The sequence below is a fragment of the Cervus elaphus genome, chromosome 4 (assembly GCF_910594005.1).
Source record: "Cervus elaphus chromosome 4, mCerEla1.1, whole genome shotgun sequence".
Taxonomy (NCBI): domain Eukaryota; kingdom Metazoa; phylum Chordata; class Mammalia; order Artiodactyla; family Cervidae; genus Cervus; species Cervus elaphus.
In genome coordinates this window covers 36,344,878-36,365,213 of record NC_057818.1, presented here as the reverse complement: position 1 = coordinate 36,365,213, position 20,336 = coordinate 36,344,878, and the positions used below count along the sequence as shown (strand labels likewise).

At 45.9% G+C, this 20,336-nt stretch overlaps 2 protein-coding genes across 4 annotated transcripts in view; one reads left to right on the top strand and one right to left on the bottom strand.

Moving 5' to 3' along the window:
* PRMT7 (protein arginine methyltransferase 7) overlaps positions 1-20,336 on the bottom strand; it is a 39,570-nt gene that overhangs the window by 4,891 nt on the left and 14,343 nt on the right. For all 3 annotated transcript variants that reach the window (XR_006340518.1, XM_043898892.1, XM_043898891.1), the window contains exons 5-14: positions 16,226-16,334; positions 10,933-11,045; positions 8,607-8,848; positions 8,229-8,409; positions 4,346-4,473; positions 3,805-3,940; positions 2,713-2,796; positions 2,204-2,251; positions 1,424-1,513; positions 148-309 (exon numbers count right to left, since the gene is read on the bottom strand). Coding sequence is in view for 2 of the 3 variants with exons in the window: in XM_043898892.1 (XP_043754827.1) it covers positions 148-309; positions 1,424-1,513; positions 2,204-2,251; positions 2,713-2,796; positions 3,805-3,940; positions 4,346-4,473; positions 8,229-8,409; positions 8,607-8,848; positions 10,933-11,045; positions 16,226-16,334 (1,293 nt within the window). In the remaining variant the exon portion in view is untranslated. The remainder of the gene's footprint in view (positions 1-147; positions 310-1,423; positions 1,514-2,203; positions 2,252-2,712; positions 2,797-3,804; positions 3,941-4,345; positions 4,474-8,228; positions 8,410-8,606; positions 8,849-10,932; positions 11,046-16,225; positions 16,335-20,336) is intronic.
* LOC122691883 (40S ribosomal protein S29) lies at positions 15,617-15,915 on the top strand. Its single transcript, XM_043898914.1, has one exon. The coding sequence runs from the start codon at positions 15,651-15,653 to the stop codon at positions 15,819-15,821; it is 171 nt and encodes a 56-aa protein (XP_043754849.1). The 5' UTR covers positions 15,617-15,650; the 3' UTR covers positions 15,822-15,915.

Below are 20,336 nucleotides of genomic sequence, written 5' to 3'. Positions count from 1 at the left end.
AAGGCGAGCCTCTTCTATTCAGCCCTGTGGTGTGCTGATACAGAAAAAGAGAGGTTCAAACCATGAAGACCCTAGGTGCTCCATCTACATCCAAGGTCCACACAAGAAACCCTCACCCCCTGCCAAGAAAACCTCTGGGTGGCCTACCCTGAACTCCACGACCACCACATGCAGTGAGGCGGCCTGGGGCATCACCACAGCGCCAGGCCCCAGGTGTTGGTCCACAGCAGTCCGCACATACCAGAAGTACAGGTTGTGCCATGGAAGCAGGCTGGTGGTGAAGAAAGGCTCACCCAGGAGGAGAGAAACCTGCCGATCAGAGAGAGAAGCAGGCCCAGGTTATCAGAAGGATTCAGCTGAAGAGTAAAGGACAAGTTTCACAGGCACATTCATTCTTTCATTCACTCACCCACTTGGTCAGTCAGTCAGTCAGTCCACACACACGTCAAGGCCTGCACCTACCCTTGAGGATACAAAGATGAGAAACAGACACGAGCCCTGCCCTCAGGAGCGCAGGGTGAAAGAGGGGAGCACACGAGGCTGGGTGCCGTTCTCAGAGTGTGGTAAGCTCTGACAGAACAAGGAAGGGGCTCACAGTGGGACCCTAGATATTTTAAGGGCTTCAGGAAGAGCTTCCAGGATGGCATCCTGGAAATCCTACTCAAAGCTTTATCCTGACAATTTATTATCAGCACTAGTCCGTCTCCCTCACCAGGCTCGGAGACCAGAGAAGTGGGGACACTGGCAGCACAGTATTCCCAACACAGTGCCTGGCCCACAGCAGATGTCAGTGAAAGTTTGTTGATCAGATGAACAAACGCATGAAGAGGAGACAGAAAAGCAAAAGAGCAGGGAGTCCAAGCAGAGGTATGGGCAGAGGCCAAAACAGGGGTGTGAATGACAATGAGAGCAAGGCCCTTCTGGGAGCTCGCTAGACGAGCAGGCGGGGTAGGACAGTAAAGGATGAGGCCAGAGCAGTGGAGAGGAGCCAGGTCACCCAAAGGTAGCTGATAACAGGAAAAGGAGACTGAACTATGCCTTGGAGGCAAGAGGGGATCACTAAAAGCTTTAATCAGGGTTTAATACGAGAAGGAATGTGCTTCAGAAATAATCTCAGGAGTTCCCTGGTGGCCTAGTGGTTGGGACTCGGGGTTCTCACTACCAGCCTGGGTTCAGGAGCAGTGCTGTGACGGAAAAAGGGAGGGGATACTATGTGTCTCTGCCCATCCCAGCACAGCCATTCTGCTCTCACTATAAAGAGCAGCGATTGGAGAGCAATGCAAGTATTCATTCATCAAGCATCTCTGTGAACCTCATCACACCCTCAACAGCGGGGGACCCATGGTGAGACCCAGAGAAGGAGGCAGTCAGGCCATCTCAGAGCCACGCTTTCTAGAGCAAATGCACAGCACTCTCAGCTCACCTTTTTACCCTCCAAGTCTGCAGGTGTTAATAATTCAGGCCGTTTCTCTATTATATTAATTTTGTCTTCCAAGTGGTTGGCCTTGAAGATCTTAGAGGGAAAACAAAAGTGTTGGTTTTGTTGAGAAAAAGAACACAACTCAGAGTTGCTTTATCTGTGTGCAGTTCTCTGGCCAAACGATTCTGGAGCACCACTTTCAGCTACTCTGCTGAATTTCTCCCCTCCAAGGGCCTCCTACAGACTGCAGGTGACATCATGAGCAAAATGTCTTAAGAGCAATAGAAATGTCTCTTGCAGGCACACTGACAAGGCTCAGAAGTAGGCTTGTAGTCCTGGTGGGGTGGGTTATCCTTCAAAAGGAAATCAAAACCAGTCACTGGCCAGGATGTGAAACACCAGCACAGAACCAAGCAGTCAGGACAGCTTGTGAGCAGTGACTCCCTGGGTGCTGGTGCCCCAGAAACAATAACTTTAGTTCTATCACTGCAAGGAGTTTTGGTTTTTTGGTCTTAAGTGAAGTGAGGAGAAAAGCCTACACTTCTTCAGCCACAAAACACAAAGTAGAGTCTAAACTTTGCTCGCTGCTATTCAACAACAGCTCCAGAAGACTTTCAGGCCAGCTCTCGACTCAGGAGTCATGAGAGAGTCACTGGCAGCTGCTACTCCCCCCAGTTCCCTCGGCACTGACACTGACACTGATTCAAAGCAATTGATCCCAGACTCAGGAAGGCAAGCCCCACAGGTCCCCACATTATTTCAATAACGACAATTATCACTTACTTTTTTCATCAGTCTATGAGAAGCTGCTGAATTCTCTATTGTAAATACCTAAAGAGAATATCATGCTATTAGTTGTAAGAGATGCACTCAACAGAGAAAGTAAATACAGATTAAAATGCAACTCCAGGGACTTCGCTGGTGGTCCAGGGGTTAACACTCCACACTTCCGATGCAGGGGGTATGGGTGCCATCCCTGGTTGGGAAACCACAATCCCACATGAAAAGCAACTCCAAAGCAAAGGACAATACCTAACCAACTACATCTGTGCTCACAATCCCCCTGGATAGTACAACATTCTGTGCTGACCCCGGGTTCAGACTCAGGAGCTGCAGCTACAGGGCAACAGCTACAGCCTGACTCCCACCTGCACATGAGGCAACAACCCCTCAGACACCAACCCAAGCACACCCACAACGTCTGTGGCGGCTGCACTTGCAAAGAGTTTTAGTCACAAAACTGTGACTAAAGAGCGTCATCAGGAAGCTGGCAGAAGGCACACGGCCAGTACCTGCTCTGCCCCAAGGTGATGGGCCAGCATGGAGAGCAGACTGCCATCACTGACGCACAGGCAGACACTGTCTGGCTTCAGCACCTGCAGGAAAAGAGCAACCTCAGCACAGATTTTCTTACAATGTTGAGAAAATTCCTGTTGACAAACTGACAGGCACATTTTCCATCTGACCCCCTAACCTACTCTGTGATCATTCAATCCCATCTCCTCCTCACTCCATCGCCCACATGGCCTGGCTGCATCTTCCTGTGCCCCAACAACAGTCATAGTGCCTCCCAGGCCCCGGTGGCAACCAGCTCACCCTCCAACACACCCTCTGCCTCACCTCTCCCCACTCAGACCCCACTGTCAGGAGACTCTCCTCAAGCCATCCTAGAAGGCCCCACTGAAGGCCTGCCCTGTTTATCGGAGGCCACCCCCCAGTGCATGACCACAGGCCTCTTCCCTGTGAAGTCACAGCACAGATAGCCACAGGCATGTCGAATGACTCCTCAAATCAGGGATGCCTTTGTGAGTCACAGATCCCTCTGAGAGAAACTCAGAATGTCTGGGATCCTCCTTCCCCACTCCCCCAAATGCAGGCATGTGCATACATGCACACATATTTCTGCATACAACTCCAAGGGGTCCAGAGACCCTCTATCCAAACCTTGTGTGTGGTCCCCAGGCTGAGAGACCCCTTCTATACGCAGCAGGGAGCAAAGGTTTTCCAGAAAAGCTACATGACCAGATTTACAATCTAGAAAATTTTAGAAAGAAAACAGCAAATGAGAAGAATAATGGGGTGGCTGAACCCTCAAGGATCACCAAAGGAATTGCTGGTGACCATAAAGGCAAAGTGTCCAGAGGGACAACAGCAAGGGCTAGGGAGAGGCTCCCATAGAAGAGCAGAGAACAAGCCCCTATTGATCCAGAAACAAGCTCCTAGCCTCAGCTCAAACGCCCACCCAGTAGGAGCCAGTTGAAGCCACTCGTGGACAGACAGGAGAGCACAGAAGACAAAACAACTGATCATAAGTGAGCAGTGGGCTGGGGTCCACAGGACAAACCCCTTCTGGCTTGTGACCACCCAAAGGGCTGGACACTTACCGTCCTCAGGGCCTGGATGTATTGATCAGTTCTGTTCCGATCATTGATCTCTCCAAACCGAGGCCGGTTCCAGAGCAGGTGAGCCTGGCAGTCACACACGGGGCGCACTGGGTGGACTCTCCCATTCTTTTCGGGACTGGACCAGAAAATGAACAAATATAGGATGAGGACCTGCTAGGCAATGGCGAGCATGACGGCACAGCACGGGGACCTACACCAGGGAAATCAAGGTGGGCAAGGGACACGTCCATGGTCCTCCAGGGGACATGAGTCTAGGCACTGGCTCTTGAGTGGGCCTTAGAGGTCAGAGGCCCTCCAATTCAAGACTTCTCATATATATTTCTGCCCCAAATGGGGGTCCTACCACCGGGGTAGCCTCCTCTCAGTACACACAAACAGGGACCCAGCCACAAACTTTTGCCCTTATTTGGTTCAGATACAAATGTGCCCACTCAAACCTCTACAGGGTCCATAGAGGGAATTTACATGAACCCACAATATCACAAGCCTAGTGTCCCACCCCACAAGGCCGGAGGCACACCTGGTCTTCTGGAGGCTGTACCACACACAGTAGTCGTCGTGGTGCGCTACCAGGCAGAGGGCTGAGCCCTGGACAACGGGCTCCTCCTGTGGCAGGAAGTACACACACTGCATCCAGTGGTCCCGCCACTGAAACAGGAAGAGAACCAGTTGTCACCAAGCTGCAACAAGAGCAATGCATCAAAAATCCAGGGGCCAAAACCCAAGCCAGAAACCAATTCGCTGAGAGACCACTGTGTGAACTACACGTAGCTGTTGTGGCCAAAGAGATAAGGAAGAAAATTTTCAAGTCAGAGAAGCCAAAGGCCCGAAAACTTCATGAACGCTGTGGGCTTTAGGGCTGCAGTGTGTGTGTGTGTGTGTGTGAGTGAGGGGTATGTCTGTGTGTGTGTCAGGGGTGGGGGGGAAGGGGTGGAGTTGGAAGGATGGAGAAAGAATACAAATATGGTAAACATTCAGTTCCGTCACTCAGTCATGTCCTACTCTTTGCAACCCCATGAATCGCAGCACGCCAGGCCTCCCTGTCCATCACCAACTCCCAGAATTTACTCAAACTCGTGTCCATTGAGTCGGTGATGCCATCCAGCCATCTTATCCTCTGTCGTCCCCTTCTCCTCCTGCCCCCAATCCCTCCCAGCATCAGGGTCTTTTCCAGTGAGTCAACTCTTCGACATTAACAACTGGTAAATTTAAGTAGTGGGCATACTGATGTTCGTTTTCACTTATTTTATGGATTCAAAATTTTCAAAATAAAAAATTGGAAAAAGAGTCAGCACCACTTCTCAGGAGGGCATTTAGCAACTAAATACTGTTTGTTCACCACTGGTTCTATAAGAATGAAGTCACTAACCACTGTAGTCCCTGACTTTCAACATATCCTGAAAGGAGTTTAGGGTGGCAATCAGGAATGAGAGAGTCAGTGCTCTGGGAAAAACTCAAAAGAACACGGCTTCAGATAGTTAGATATTTTCAGAAAATCTTATGAACCCAAATTCTTGTATCTTCTCATATCCAGAAAAGCACTAAATTCATTAACAGAGATATCTGTACCTGATGACTGGCAACAACCTTCTGCCAGAATGTGTACTTAACTGCAAGTATCTCCCTTTCGTTAAAATCACATATATACTGATCTTCACACACACACACTCCTCCTCCTCTTTCAGAGCAGCTCCTCAGAGCTATCTTAGAGGCTATAATCCCTACTTGGCTTCAAATCAAACTTAACTCACAACTCTCTTGTTGTGGTTTTTTTTTCCTCAGTTAAAACATTCTATCCTACCTGGTCTTGAATTTAACTTAAAGTCCGGTGAATGCCATTCCTATCTCTCTAAGATGTCTATTTGAAGGTAAAAGTGAAAGTGAAACCCACTCAGTCATGTCTGACTTTTTGCAACCCCATGGACTATACAGTCCATGGAATTCTGGAATTCTCCAGGCCAGAAAACCGGAGTGGGTAGCCTTTCCTTTCTCCAGGGGATCTTCCCAACCCAGGGATGGAACCCAGGTCTCCCACATTGCAGGTGGATTCTTTATGAGCTGAGCCACAAGGGAAACCCCTGAAGGTAAAAGTTAGAAATCAAATCTAACCAGATACACTCTGGGGATAATAAACAGTAACAAGGAGGGGGAAAAAAGATTCTCTAAAACTTGTTATTCATTCTTTACTATGCCTTCCCCGACCCCTCCCAGGCCCCGGCGATACTTCCCTGTCACCAGGTCCTTCCCACACACCAGACTCCCAGGTCCGAATGCTATAGAGCTGTGACAGAAGCCACTGTCTGAGGCTGATCAAGGGCAGCTCAGTGAAGTTATGAGGGAGATTCATTAGCAGCTCTTCAAACTCTAAACAGTCCCAAAGTCACCACTGGCAGAGGGATGACACAAGCCCCACAGCCAGGAGACCTGGGGAAAAGCACCCACCACCGTTACCTAGACACGAGGTCCTGCTCCCCTCACTGGGCCAGGCTCTCTGTGGTTACCCAGGGAGTCTTATATGAGGATTCAGGGAGAAACTATACATAGGAACACTCTGAAGATATGTAAATGAGAATTATTAACATTTTTATGAAATTCTTATGCTAGAGAAGAAGAAAGCAGCCCAGTGGCAATCTGAATTCTGTGGGAGAATTCTTCCCCGCCCCAACCTGTACCAGACAGACAGACAGACAAGACACACACACACACTCTCTCTCTCTCTCTCTCTCTCAGCCTGCAGTGGACTGAGGCTGTGAAGAGTCGAGCTGGGGCAGCTCAAGGGCCCAGGAGGACTGACTGAAGTCCTGCAGCAGTCATGACCCTGTGACCTAAGCAGAAACTCAGGGGAGATGCTAAGGCCTTCCATGAAGTCACCATGTGTACACCCAGAACCATCAGCTGAGCAATCAAAATAAAGCCAGTGCCTAGCAAGCGATAACTGAAATCAGAATACACAGAGGCTGGTCCCAAGGCCTCCCAGGTGGAGGGAAGACTGGATTCCTGGCCCTGAAGCACCTTTCCCACTCTCCTCCCTGTGTACACAGTGCTCAGTTATCTCCGACTCTTCACAGCCCCAGGGACTGCTGCCCACCAGGCTTCTCTGTCCATGGTATTTTCCAGGCAAGGATATTGACATGGGTTGCCACTTCCTACTCCAGGGGATCTTCCTGACCCAGGGATCAAACTCAAGTCTGTCGTGTCTCCTGCATTGGCAAGTGGACTATTTACCACTAGTGCCACCTGGGAAGCTCCAATGTGTATAGAGGGGTGGATAACATGCACATGAGAGAAAATTCAAGATATAAAAGGCTCATGGAGTGAAAGTAAGCTTCCTTTCCACCCCTCACCTTCAGCCCCCTTCCCAGAAGCAAACTTTTTTACAAATTTCTGTAAATTCCTCCAAAGATACCCTCATATACACACACCACACATATACACTCAGAAACACACACATTATTTTCCCACAATCGCACCATATGCACTATTCTGTACCTCTCATTGTTTCACTTGATCTATCCTCGAGACAGTTCCACACCAGTGCAGAGAGCCACCTTGCCCTCTGAGCATGCAGGAGAACTGACTTAGCTGGTCCCTGCTGGTGGCCTCTAGGCTGTTCCAGTCTTTTCCATCAGAGCAGGGCTGCAGTGAGCATCCTGGTACACATGCCATGCTACACACAGGCAGATCCAACCAGAGCCTAAGTATTTAGAAGTGGCATCACTTTCCATCCTGCCACACTGTGGGTCTCACTGTACTCTGTGACGCTCTGACCATCACTTTCCTGCTCTGCCCCACAGCTCCACCAACAGTCTGCAGACTTTGAACTTTATTCACTAACAGGTGAAAAATGGTATTTCACTGCATTTTAAATCTGCATGGTTCTTATGAGTGAGGCTGAACAGCTTTCCACACATTAAAGAAGAATAAAATATGTATTTCATTTTCTGTATATCACATCCTCCCCACTTTCCATCGAGCTGAAGGAGGTAGATTTTAAGGTCACAGAAAATGAGGCTGTAGACAGGCTGCTGTTCTCTGCTGGTCAGTTGCTAAGTCGTGTCTGATTCTTTGCAACCCCGAGGACTGCAGCAGGCCAGGCTCCTCTGTCCTTCACTATCTCCCTGAGTTTGTATCTCCCAGAGTGGTTCTCTACTGCAAGCTAATCTGAGGTCCCCTGGGATTACTCTAGGGGCCAGGTCTAATAGTAGCTGTGCCAAGACACAGGAGAGCCAGCACACAAAAGCTGCCCTGTGGTTCACTGTGACCACTGGTACTGACCATGAACTCAGTCCCTTCTGTCTCTAAATGCTTTTGAATCTAAGACTCAACATGCTCCTTTCCAAGGACCAAAAGTGGATGACAACTTCCTGATTTCCATGAAAATGTGTTCAGCTCCTGCCTCTTACCTGGAGCTCCTCTGGGTTCGAATGTGCCCAGAAGGGGGCCATGGTGCACTTGATCTTCCCCTCACGGTCCATTTCAATGTCCCACCAGGAGAGAACCACCTGAGCTTGGCCAGACACCAGCGGTTCAAACTGCCTGCTATGGCAGGCTGCTGAGCTACTGACTTGCTTGCTGAAGTCCACACTGTGGAAGAACATTTGGGAACTGAGGCAGATTTTAAGCTCACACAGTCAATTTTTAAGCTTTTATGGTGACCTCACCTGCAATGAGACTTGTTTGCAATGGACTCCTGATGTCAAAATGAACACAAAAACGACTGCCAAAGACCCAATTCCACCAAGTGTCTCCAAGCGCCATGACCCTGGGTGGCTCCTTGGTACCTGAACATAGGCAGCACGTCGCTGAGGATGGTGAAGTCAGCGGGTGACACCTGGTTTAGCTGAATGTCGCAGACAGAGGGTGCGCCAGGGCACCTCTCCAGTTCCAAGGGGGGGATGATGACCTGCTCTCCACGGCTGGTCTCAACACGGATGGGAAACAGCTTATTCCACGACCACATCCTCCTGGACTCTACCAGTTGCGCATAGACAGTTGCTCTGTGAGGCACTGCTTCACAATTTGCCTAAGTTTATATTCAAAAAGTAAAACAAAAGAACAAAAAAATAACCAGTTACACTGACCCACAGTAATTCCCATTGAGCAAAAGAGATTTATTTCCTAATATGAGGCAAGTTTAGTAACATCTAATGCCTTATCACTATTAGGACAGTGAACTGTTTTCAGCCCAGTCCCCTTGGGTAAGAAACTAGACTGCATAAAGGACACATGTTATGTCTAAGATGATTTATGTCAGCTAAGTTCCTAGTTACCTGACACTCTTGAATATTTCAAAAATAAACCTTAATTGTCATGCTGATTAACTCCCACACAGACTTTGAAGAAAGAGTCTAAGTCTTCCTGTTAAACAGAAATCCTAGCACCAGGCTCAGAGCTTCCCTTCAGTGCAGCTCTCACCCAAACACTAGAACTTTCTTACGGCACAGCCCAGCAGACTGTTGTGTCCATCCTCAACCGACCTGACCTCCTGGCCTCACTGGGAACTGCCGACTTGGCTGTGGCTACAGCCCCTCATCCAGTTTCCCTCCAATCCTCCAACACATTCATCTGACACCCTCTACACACCAAGCACTAGGGGTCTCCCCACCTTCCCCCACCAGGGTGGGCAAGACCTCACCCCACCACACACCATCAGAATGGACCTCAAGCCGTACTGTGACCACCTGCCCACCTATTTGCCTTGCCAGGAGCTCACCATCATATTCTTGGTACCCTAAAAAGTGTCCAGCAAAATGAAGGCACCAATAAAGGTGTCTTCTGAGACCAATTCCTGGGCCACTGCAACACCACATGGACTGTCAGATGCCCCAGTACCCCAGTTTCATGACCTCCAATGTCCTCCAAGAAAAGGGACAAGGTACTGGAGACCATGATGCCATAGCTCCTTCAAGTTCAGGCTGGGCAGATGGGGACAATGATTAGAGTGGACAGCAAACACCTGGCCGCTATGGGCCAACTGGGAGAGAAAGCTGAGGATAGCTGCTAGTGGACCTTTTAATCATGAGACGAATCAGAGAAAGACAAACTGGACAACATTAACATAACTCTAAATATCCTTGTTCTCTATTTCAGGGATTCATCTAATTGATGGCTTTAATGTAGAGAAAAAATAATTTCAAACAAAGAATTCTGTATTTTGGAAATGATGAGACATCTCACAGTATGGGAATCTGCAGAGTAAGTACCTCACATGCTGACCACGTGAGCAGTGTGAACTCTGGTCCCAACTGCCTTGGGAGGAGCCTCATTCCTCTCTTCAGGGGCACTAATTTTAAGCACCCCTGCAGAGAGTTCCAGGCTGAGACAGGTCCAGGCTCATGAGAACGGTGCCCACGGGGCAGGTGTCGGCAGAAGCAGCAGACACACACGCCTCCCCAGCTGGCCTCTGCCTCAGTCTCTACCTCCCCGTTTATGTTCATAAAAAAACAAGGCCAACATCTCTGAACTAACATGCTCAGCATATCTTTCCCTTCTCAAAACAACTGTCAAAGGCTATCACCACTCAAGGTTATCAACAGCCTGGCATTCAAGGCCTTCTATCCTCTACCCATTCTCCACTGTGAGCTCACAAGCACCGCAGACTGGTGTTCTCACTGACCCAATAAACAGGTCCTCTGCCTGGGACATCTCTCCTTTTCCTCAGTGCCTTCCCAGATTCCGCCCTCTCCGCACAGGCCCTCGTCTCCGTCCTGACCCTTGACTTTTTCCACTGGCCTTAAACCAAACATCAGCAGTGCTTCTGCCTACCTCTCCATTGGGCCCATCAAGTCCTTACCAGTGCTGACTGGTGTGGATCTTGGAAGCAAGAAGGACATCCTATACTTCTCCCTGGATGCTAGAAGACCTTACACACAGTGTAAGAATGCTTGTTGAACTGAATCTGAAGATAGTTTCTAGTCTTTTGACTCTAACCTACTAAGACTCAGCATTCAAGAGGAAGTCATGACTGAGGAGAACCAAAATCTCATAGGAATCAAAAGGTGCCCTAGGGGATACAGAGAGGGGCTGGGGCTGTGCAAAGTATTGTGCAGTGATAAGAGCCAAGTGAGATCACAACAATTTGCCTGAGGGAGGCTGTCAGTCCCCTACCTGCACGAGGTGCCTGTGTGCATGCTCATAGGAGGGCAGGGCTCCCTCCCCAATCAGTTCCGTGTCAAATAGCTCCGTGATCAGGATGTTGGCACGGCATGGCATGTCACCATCTGAGAAACACAAGGGAAGAGTCAGAAGCAAGCAACAGATTAGAGCAAATATTTACAACAAATATGTAAAAAAAAAAAAAAAGTTAACAGGTCATTATAACTGAAAGCACACATATATGCTAAAGTGTTTAGAAGTGTCATCATGTCTGCAACTGACTTTCCAACAGTTCAGAAAAAAGTAAAATCCACCTTAGTATACACATATATGTCAAAATGCTAAGAACTGATTAAGTCTTGCTTAAGAGAACATAGGTGTTCACTGTACTACTCTTTCAGTTTTTCTATTTAATATTGCAAGGGGCTTGTAAAACTGATTTAAAAAAAACAAACAAAAAACCTACAAACATTCCAAAAGAACACCAGGTAAAAATACAGACAATTCAAAATAGAAAGCAAATCAATCAACTATACAAAAATGTTTTCACTCTTACTAGCAAATTGCAGAGATACAAACAATTAAACTATTAACTATTAAATTAACAAAAATGATATGAAAAGCAAAGACTGAATGCTGGTACTTCAAATACTTCTAGGCTGCAGAGGAGAGAAAATCAAAGTAAGAGAGAGGTTGATTCCATCGATACCCAAAGATACAACTGAGATCCAGAATTCAGAGGCCCCAGTTCCTTATACTAAATCCCCCTGAATCAAGTTAGTTTCTTGCTGCCAAACAATCCCCTAAATAACAGTTTTTTTGGATAGCAGGATTATGGAAGGTCTTTCTGCTTTTCTACTTTTTAAACCTCCATAATTCAATGTAATTTTACTTCTACAATTACAATTTTTAATGAGCCAAAACAAAACTGACTTTGGAAGGGGTATTCATCACGGAGAATTAACTGTATATACTCCTAATGGCTCATGAATTATTATTTGACAAAGCCCACTCATCTTCCCTACACAGAGGACAAGGACGGGTGATGCAAGAAAAGAACAGCCTAAGAGTTCAAAGGCAAGTGCAGCAGAAGAGCATGAGCCTTGAGTCATAGAGTCCTGGGCCTGGATCCCACTTTCTAACCTTGAACCTTCAGTCCTGACCATCAGTCACCTCATCTGTAAAGAGGCGTTGGTCACGAGATCTGCTTCGAATGGTGGTGGTGATTAGATAACAAAGGTAAGCCTGTCCAGTTCCTATAAAGTGCATGTGTGTTCAAAGGCAGCACGACATGAAAAGAGGCTGAGAAGAAACTTCCATCTCCTGGCACACAGACCACTCTCCAAGTCACTGCCCATCCTCTGATATCAAGGGAGACTGCAAGTGAAATACACTGTCCCAAACTAAGCTGACCACCCCCTCGCACACACCTGCTTCTCTGTCCAATGTTTCTGCTCAATGAATGGCACCACCAATCACACAGTCCTGAAACATGGGCATCACTGGCCAGCTCTGGGATGGTACCCTAGCTGGCCTGGCGACCCCTGCACCCCAGGGCCTAGAACAATGCCTAGCAGCACCCCAAAACAGTCAACAAACGTCAGCTAAATGCTTGAACCCTCCCTCTTTGTCACCCTACATCCCAATCAATCACCAAGCCCTGCCAATTCTACCTTCTGAATACTTATTAAGCCAATTATGTAACTTAAAATGATTTACTGTCCAAATCTGCTTCAAAAACAGAGCTTTATGATCCAATGGATTTCAAGAAATACTTCTTGAGAGCCTGTGAATGCTTCTGTAGAAAGGGACACGTGCAGGGGGAGCCTGAGTGGGGGCAGTTACTCCAGGGGCCTCAGACGTTTTCACCAAATGACTAGATGGACGAATAAATGCCGCCCCAAGTCGGCTGCTACACATCTTGGTGCGTAATCCATCTCGGGGGAACAGGTAACAAACCCAGAAGCTGTTTTTTAAAAGAGCTCAGAACAGAAGCTTGGAAATAAGCATTTTGGGAGTAGGAAGGAAGCTGCGAAGGAGAACGAAGACTGGGAGATGTCCCTGAGGCCTGGGAAGAGAGAGTTTTCAGAAGGCCTGAACTGCGGCAGTATCAAAGTTGCAGTGTTTCCCATTTACCAGGGGTTAAGGACCAAGCAAAGTTGACAGTCTACTCACTAAACAAATATGGCTGAATTCGTCCATATGTCAGGCCCTGTGCCAAGTCATGGAATGGAATGATTAGTAAGATCACACAGTCCATGAGCTTAAGATGCTTCAGCCGTGTGGCGACAGAAACATTAAATATATAATTACATAATTATTTCATTATTGAGGTTAAAATCACTACATAGAAAGATACTAAGAAAGCTGAGTGTGTGAACAACACACAGCCTGGAGGTGGTACAGGAGAGGGCACAGAGTAGGTGACACGGCACAAGTTCTCCACCTTGGGTCAAAACGGAGTAACTGGGTTCAGACCTATCTACCATCATAATCAACTAGAAAACGTGGCAAAACACATAAAACAAGTGTTTTTGGACACTGAACAGCAGGAAACAAAGTGAACCCTACTACTGCCCTGGATTCTAGCCAAAAGGCACTTTCCAGACCTTGGTACACATAGTGAGAAGCCAAGCAAAGTGTCTTGCTGAATGAGATAGCAGAGACGAGTTCAGGGGAGTGGAGGCAGCTGGAATTTGCAAAGGAGAGTCAGACAGGAAGCTACGTGGGAAAAGGGCTTCGGAAATCTGCGCAAGGCTCCCTTCATGTCTCTTGCTGAATATATCCACACACACACATAGGGTAAGCCTCTAGAAGGCTGGGCAAAGGATGACCATGTAGCTATAAGCTGAACAATTGTCAGAGCTCAGAGGACCGAGCAACACTCTAGTTCTGATCAGCCATGACCCAGGCACTCAGGAGAGACCCCAGAAAGGTCACGCTATACTAGCATAGCTGAAGCAGCCCTAGAGCAGGGGTTCTCAACAGGGTGAGATTTTGCACGCACACACCCCACACTTGGCACATCTGGCAATACCTGGAGACATTTCTTATAGGCACAAATGGTGCTGAGGAAGATGCTATGAGCTTCCACCAGTTAAGAGGCCAGTAGTGAACATTCCACATGCACAGGACAACTTTCCCAGCAAAGAATTACTAAACCCACAATGTCAACAAAGCTGCAAGTAAGAAACCCTGTCTTAACACTATTCTAAGCCTGTGCCAACAAAGCTTACAAATAAGCCTTGAAAGGATCAAACTGATCTGCAAGAAACCCAACTGCATGCCAGACAAAGCTTTTAAGGGAAGACAACAAAACTCAGCACTTAGCAATGTAAATCTCTCAATATACACAACATTTGAATAAAAATTAATAGACAGGCAAAGAAGGAAAACAGGACCCAGAACCAGGGTAAAAATGAGTCAATACAAGCAACCCAGAAAAGACAAAGAAAGGCAGTGGAATAGAAGGATGTTAAAACAGCTAATATAAATCTGTTAACTATTTAAAGGAACACACAAACACATAAGAACAGCAGAAGTTATTAAAAAAAAAAAAATCAAAGGGAATTTTAAAGAGGAAAAATACAGTATCAGAAATGAAAAGTTCACTAGATGTGCTTGACAGCAGATCAGACACTGTGGAAAAAAAGATCAGTGAACTAAAAGACCCATCCAGGAAACTACCCATGTCCATCAGTAGGTAAAGGAATGAACAGATTATGGAACGTACCCACATGAAGTAATGCTAACAGAAAGAAATGAACACTTGATACATAAAACACTGGACAAAACTCAAAAACACTGTATTACAGAAAAGAAAGCAGACACAGAAAAGTATACACTCCAATTTCACTCAAAATTCTAGAAAAGGCAAATCTAATCTATAATGAAGAAAGCAGGTCAGTGAGTGCCTAGGGCCACAGATATCGGTGGAATGCCTGTAAAGGGTCATGAGGAATCTCTTTGGGCATGATGGAGACATTCTAGTATCTTGATGGTAGAAGTGGTAACAAGTGTGTTTACATTTATTAAAACTCAAACTATGCACTTCAAATGGGTGCATCCACTTTATATAAATTATACCTCAATAGGAAATTCCCTGGCAGCCAGTGGTTAAGACTCTCTACTTTAACTGCTGAGGGCCCAGGTTCAACCCGTGGTCAGGGAACTAAGATCCCACAAGCCGTGTGGTATGGCCAAATAAATAAATCAAAAAATCATACCCCAGTAATGTTGATTAAAAATGGGATGATCTGTGCACTCTTTTGTATGCACAGAGCACTTTAAAAATAAATAAAGGGAATATCAATCCCTTCTTTTGTGCACATTTCAGAGTCTCCATTAAAAAATGCTTTTCAAATGTGAGAAAAATGCTGAATTTATGTAGATGCTTCTTTTAAAATACTGCATGTTTAATATCCATAACCTCATCCTAGAAGTTTCTCTTGTAAATCTTTTTCACTGTGTTCTCCCAGTGTCAGTAGCATGTGAAATGTCAAAAGTCTGATTCAAATTCCCAGGCTATAAAAAATATTCTGAAAACCCGAAGACCAAGCTACACAAGCAAATCTCTTACGCTGGATACTGAGACTGGATACTGGAACTAAGTGAACCTCTCACTGTCAACCTTTAACTGTTTTGCTTCTGTCTAATAAAACTCAAAACCAGGAAGAGCGCATGTGTACGCTTTCTCGTTCCTTTTACCTCGTTGCAACTGAGAAAGCAACATGGGTCACCAGCAGCTCTACTGGAGCCATCCGAGAAAATTCGGCCAGGGTTCTCGCTCTTGCCGGGTCTGCTCAAACCGGCACGGTCTGATCCGGAAATACGGCCTCAATATGTGCCGCCAGTGTTTCCGCCAGTATGCAAAGGACATCGGCTTCATTAAGTTGGACTAACTGAACTTCCTTAGATGGCTCATCCAGCACATCACCCCTAGGCGGAAATAATACTAGCTCTTTGTATGTAAAATAAAAGTTTTCAAAACTTAAAAAAAAAAACAAACAAACTCAAAACCAGATATATTGAGCCAGACAAGTATTTCAACTTGCTTAAGCAAAAGGTTCCATTTGTTTACATAAACACTCATATACTTGATTAGCTCTGGTTTACTCATTCCTCATTTATTTTAATTAGTGGAGAAATAAACTAATAGAGAAGCGCTTATCTTCAGACCAGCACATGGACAGGTCTCAATTCTGTGCGATTACCTGAGTGCATCTCTCCCAGGAACTGAAATAAACCTTTTTCTCTCTCCCACAAGAGCAAGTAAAGCTTTCGACACAAGATGTGCTGCTCTCACCTGGGCCTACCGTCACCTCAGTGGAATGCTTGTTGATAACCTTAATCTTATCACTGAAGCCGTTTTTCTCCACAATCTTCACAGCAGCATCAGCCATAGGCTTGAAAACCTAGAAATTAGTGAAAACCCAAATAAAAATGACCAGTAAGTTAAATAACATCCTAACACCCAGTTTTTCCAGTAGTCACGCATGGATGTGAGAGTTGGACTATAAAGAAAGCTGAGCACTGAAGAATTGATGCTTTTGAACTGTGGTGTTGGAGAAGACTCAAAGAGTCCTTGGACTGCAAGCAGATCCAACCAGTCCATCCTAAAGGAGATCAGTCCTAGGTGTTCTCTGGAAGGACAGATGTTGAAGCTGAAACTCCAACACTTGGGCCACCTAATGTGAAGAGCTAACTCATTTGAAAAGACCCTGATGCTGGGAAAAGCTGAGGGCAGGAGGAGAAGGGGATAACGGAGGATGAGATGGTTGGATGGCATCACTGACTCAATGGACATGAGTTTGGGTAGGCTCCAGGAGCTGGTGATGGACAGAGAGGCCTGGCATGCTGCAGTTCATGGGGTCACAAAGAGTTGGACACAACTGAGCGACTGAACTGAACTGAACACCTGGTTAGCAAGATAATACTTTGATTCTGGTCCTATGATTTGCAGTAAAAGAGGCTCCTCCACTATGGAATTTCTTCCTGAATACACAAAATGGAACTTTGTTATCATTTGATACAGGCAAAATATTAGTTGGGCTGTTTTGATCTAAAGACACAAGATTTCAACTATGTAATTTACATGCATCTCTAAATGTGTGTCATGGAAATGAATACAAAGGGATGAGATTCTGCTAGGTTTAACTTGCAGCTAGGCGTTCCCACTACACACCAGGCAAAGGAGGGATGCAGGGGACTTCCAAGGAGACTGCACCACCTAGTAAGGATGGCAGGTGTCAGTGCTATGCTAGAGGGAGATGCAAAGAGGATGTGCCTCACAAAACCATGATTGGGGACCTGGGATGTGAAGTGTATGTGCTCTCTAGAGGAAGGTAAGACTATAACTATATTAGATATAAGTGTGAGCAGGTCACCCTCCTGCTCAAAACTGTCTCAAATCCCCATTGCTATTGGAACATGGCCTATATTCTCTCATGGTATCTGAGGCCCTCCATACTATGGACCACCTCATTTTTACCCAGCCTTCCTCCCCTCCCACCAGCACCCCCAACACACACGCACTACCAATGCCACAGCCACACTCTCCTCCTCACTGCCCAGGCAGGAGAGGCAAGCCTGAGCCTTCTTTGCCCTACCACCAAGGCCAAAGCAAACCCAACTTTTCAGAGCAGCACAAATCCCCTCCTGACGGAAGTCTTCCCTGAACCCTTCACGTGTCCCTAAACATAAGCTCCTCTATCTCTTCATTTCCCACCTGCCCAATTTAGATTGCACAGCTTCGACCACATCACTGCATGAAACACACAGATGCACATGCAGCCATACGCACATAGAGGAAATTTTCAGTGCAGTCGCTCAGTCGTGTCCGACTCTGAAACCCCATGAACAGCAGCATGCCAGGCTTCCCTGTCCATCACTAACTCCCAGAGCTTGCTCTAACTCATGTCCATCGAGTCGGTGATGCCATCCAACCATCTTATCCTCTGTCATCCCCTTCTCCTCCTGCCTTCAATCCTTCCCAGCATCAGGGTCTTTTCCACTGAGTCAATTCTTCACATCAGGCAACCAAAGTATTGGAGTTTCAGCTTCAACATCAGTCCTTCCAATGAATATTCAGGACTGATTTCCTGAATATTCAGGAAATTGGTTTGATCTTCTTGCAGTCCTAGGAACGCTCAAGAGTCTTTTCCAACACCACAGTTCAAAAGCATCAATTCTTCAGTGCTCAGCTTTCTTTATGGTCCAACTCTCACGACCATACATGACTACTGGAAAAACCATAGCTTTGACTAGACAGACCTTTGTCAGCAAAGTAATGTCTCTGCTTTTTAATTTGTTGTCTAGGTTGGTCATAGCTTTTCTTTCAAGGAGCAAGCATCTTTTAATTTCATGGCTGCAGTCACCATCTGCACTGATTTTGGAGTCCTGAAAAATACTCAGCCACTGTTTCCCCATCTATTTGCCATGAAGTGATGGGACCGGATGCCATAATCTTAGTTCCTGAATGTTGAGTTTTAAGCCAACTTTTTCTCCCTCCTCTTTCACTTTCATCTTGCTTTTTCAAAGATGCAACGAATGCTGGCAATTTGATCTCTGGTTCCTCTGTCTTTTCTAAAATCCAGCTTGAATATCTGGAAGTTCTCAGTTCACATACTGTTGAAACCTGGCTTGGAAAATTTTGAGCATTACTTTGCTAGCATGTGTGGTAGTTTGAACATTCTTTGGCATTGCCCTCCTTTGGGATTGGAATGAAAACTGACCTTTTCCAGCCCTGTGGCCACTGATGAGTTTTCAAAATTTGCTGGCATATGGAGTGCAGTACTTTCACAGCATCATTTTTTAGGATTTGAAATAGTGCAGCAACTGGAATTCCATCACTTCCACTGGCTTTGCTCGTAGTGATGCTTCCTAAGGCCCACTTGACTTCACATTCCAGGATGTCTGGCTCTAGGTGGGTGATCACGCCATTGTGATTATCTGGGTCATGAAGATCTTTTTTGCATAGTTCTTCTATGTATTCTTGCCACCTCTTCTTAATATCATCTGCTTCTGATAGGTCCATACCATTTCTCTCCTTTATTGTGCCCATCCCTGCATGAAATGTTCCCTTGGTATCTCTAATTTTCTTGAAGAGACCTCTAGTCTTTTCCATTCTATTACTTCCCTCTATTTCTTTGCACTGTTCACTTAGGAAGGCTTTCTTATCTCTCCTTGTTATTCTTTGGAACTCTGCATTCAGATGGGTATATCTTTCCTTTTCTCCTTTGCCTTTCACGTCTTTTCTTTTCTCAGCTATTTGTAAGGCCTCCTTAGACAACCATTTTGCCTTTTTGCATTTTAGAAATGATTTTGCATTTCTTAAATGATTTTGATTTTAGAAAATGATAAAGTGACTAGTCTGAATGACAAAATATCCATTTTTTTCTAAGACCTTTTCTGCACCCAACTATATTTTCTGCCACAAAAGCATATTTCTATTACAATCAAGAGGAAAACACTATATGCTTCTACAAAGAATACATGCTCAGGTAGGGGGAAAAAAAACCTTCACAATCATTTTCAAATTATTTCAAGGCTCTAGTTTGATGGTTTTGATGTCGTTGGAGGGCCTCAGACCCTCAGTTCTCACCAATCAGTCTGCTTCCACCCCAAAAGTATCCACGTGCTCTTACCATCCTCTCAGCCCTCCTGCCCCTTGACTTATCATTCATCTCCTCCGCTGACCCTGCAGAGTCCATGCTTCACAGCCTCGTCCTCAGCCACCAAGAACTCAAGAACTCACCTCAAACACTATCAAATGAACCCCGAAGCTGATTTCCCAACATCATCATCCTGTGTTCTCCCCTAGCCCTCAAATGAGTGTGGAGAACTGATCTTTTTTCCAGGGGTGTACTGTCTGGTCTAAGGGCAAGTGAATCTTTCTTGCCAGGTAAATGAAATAAATTAAATACCATTTAACCTTATTTTGGCCAATGATATATTCAAGGAGAGGTTTGCTGTAGATTCCTGGGAAAGTTCTTTTTGCCCTTAAAAAGGAGAAAGAAAATGAGGAAGCCAGGAGCATGCTTGGTTTTCAAGGCATTTTGCCACAGAAGTCACTATAACCAATACATCTTCCCCAATATTCCTTCCTTTTCAAATGTCCTAAAAGAGAAGCCTGCAGACAATGCCTGTGGTTTCTTATATTCCATCCAATCCTCAACCCTACTCTCCTGAAAATATTGCTTAAAGGGGGTCACCAATAACCTTAGCTGCCAAACCACAGTTTTCTCAGTCCCCATTCTGCTTAACTTCCAAACCTGCACTAATATAGTAGCCACATGTAGTTATTTAAATGTAAATGGATTAAAATTGAGTGGTATTTTAAAATTTCAGCTCCTCAGGCCTACTAGTCACATTTCAAGTGCTTAGCAGCCACATGTGGCTAGGGACCACAATACCGG

Excerpts from the sequence above, each read along its gene's own strand:
- LOC122691883 (XM_043898914.1), top strand. The coding sequence starts at position 15,651 with ATGGGTCACCAGCAGCTCTACTGGAGCCATCCGAGAAAATTCGGCCAG.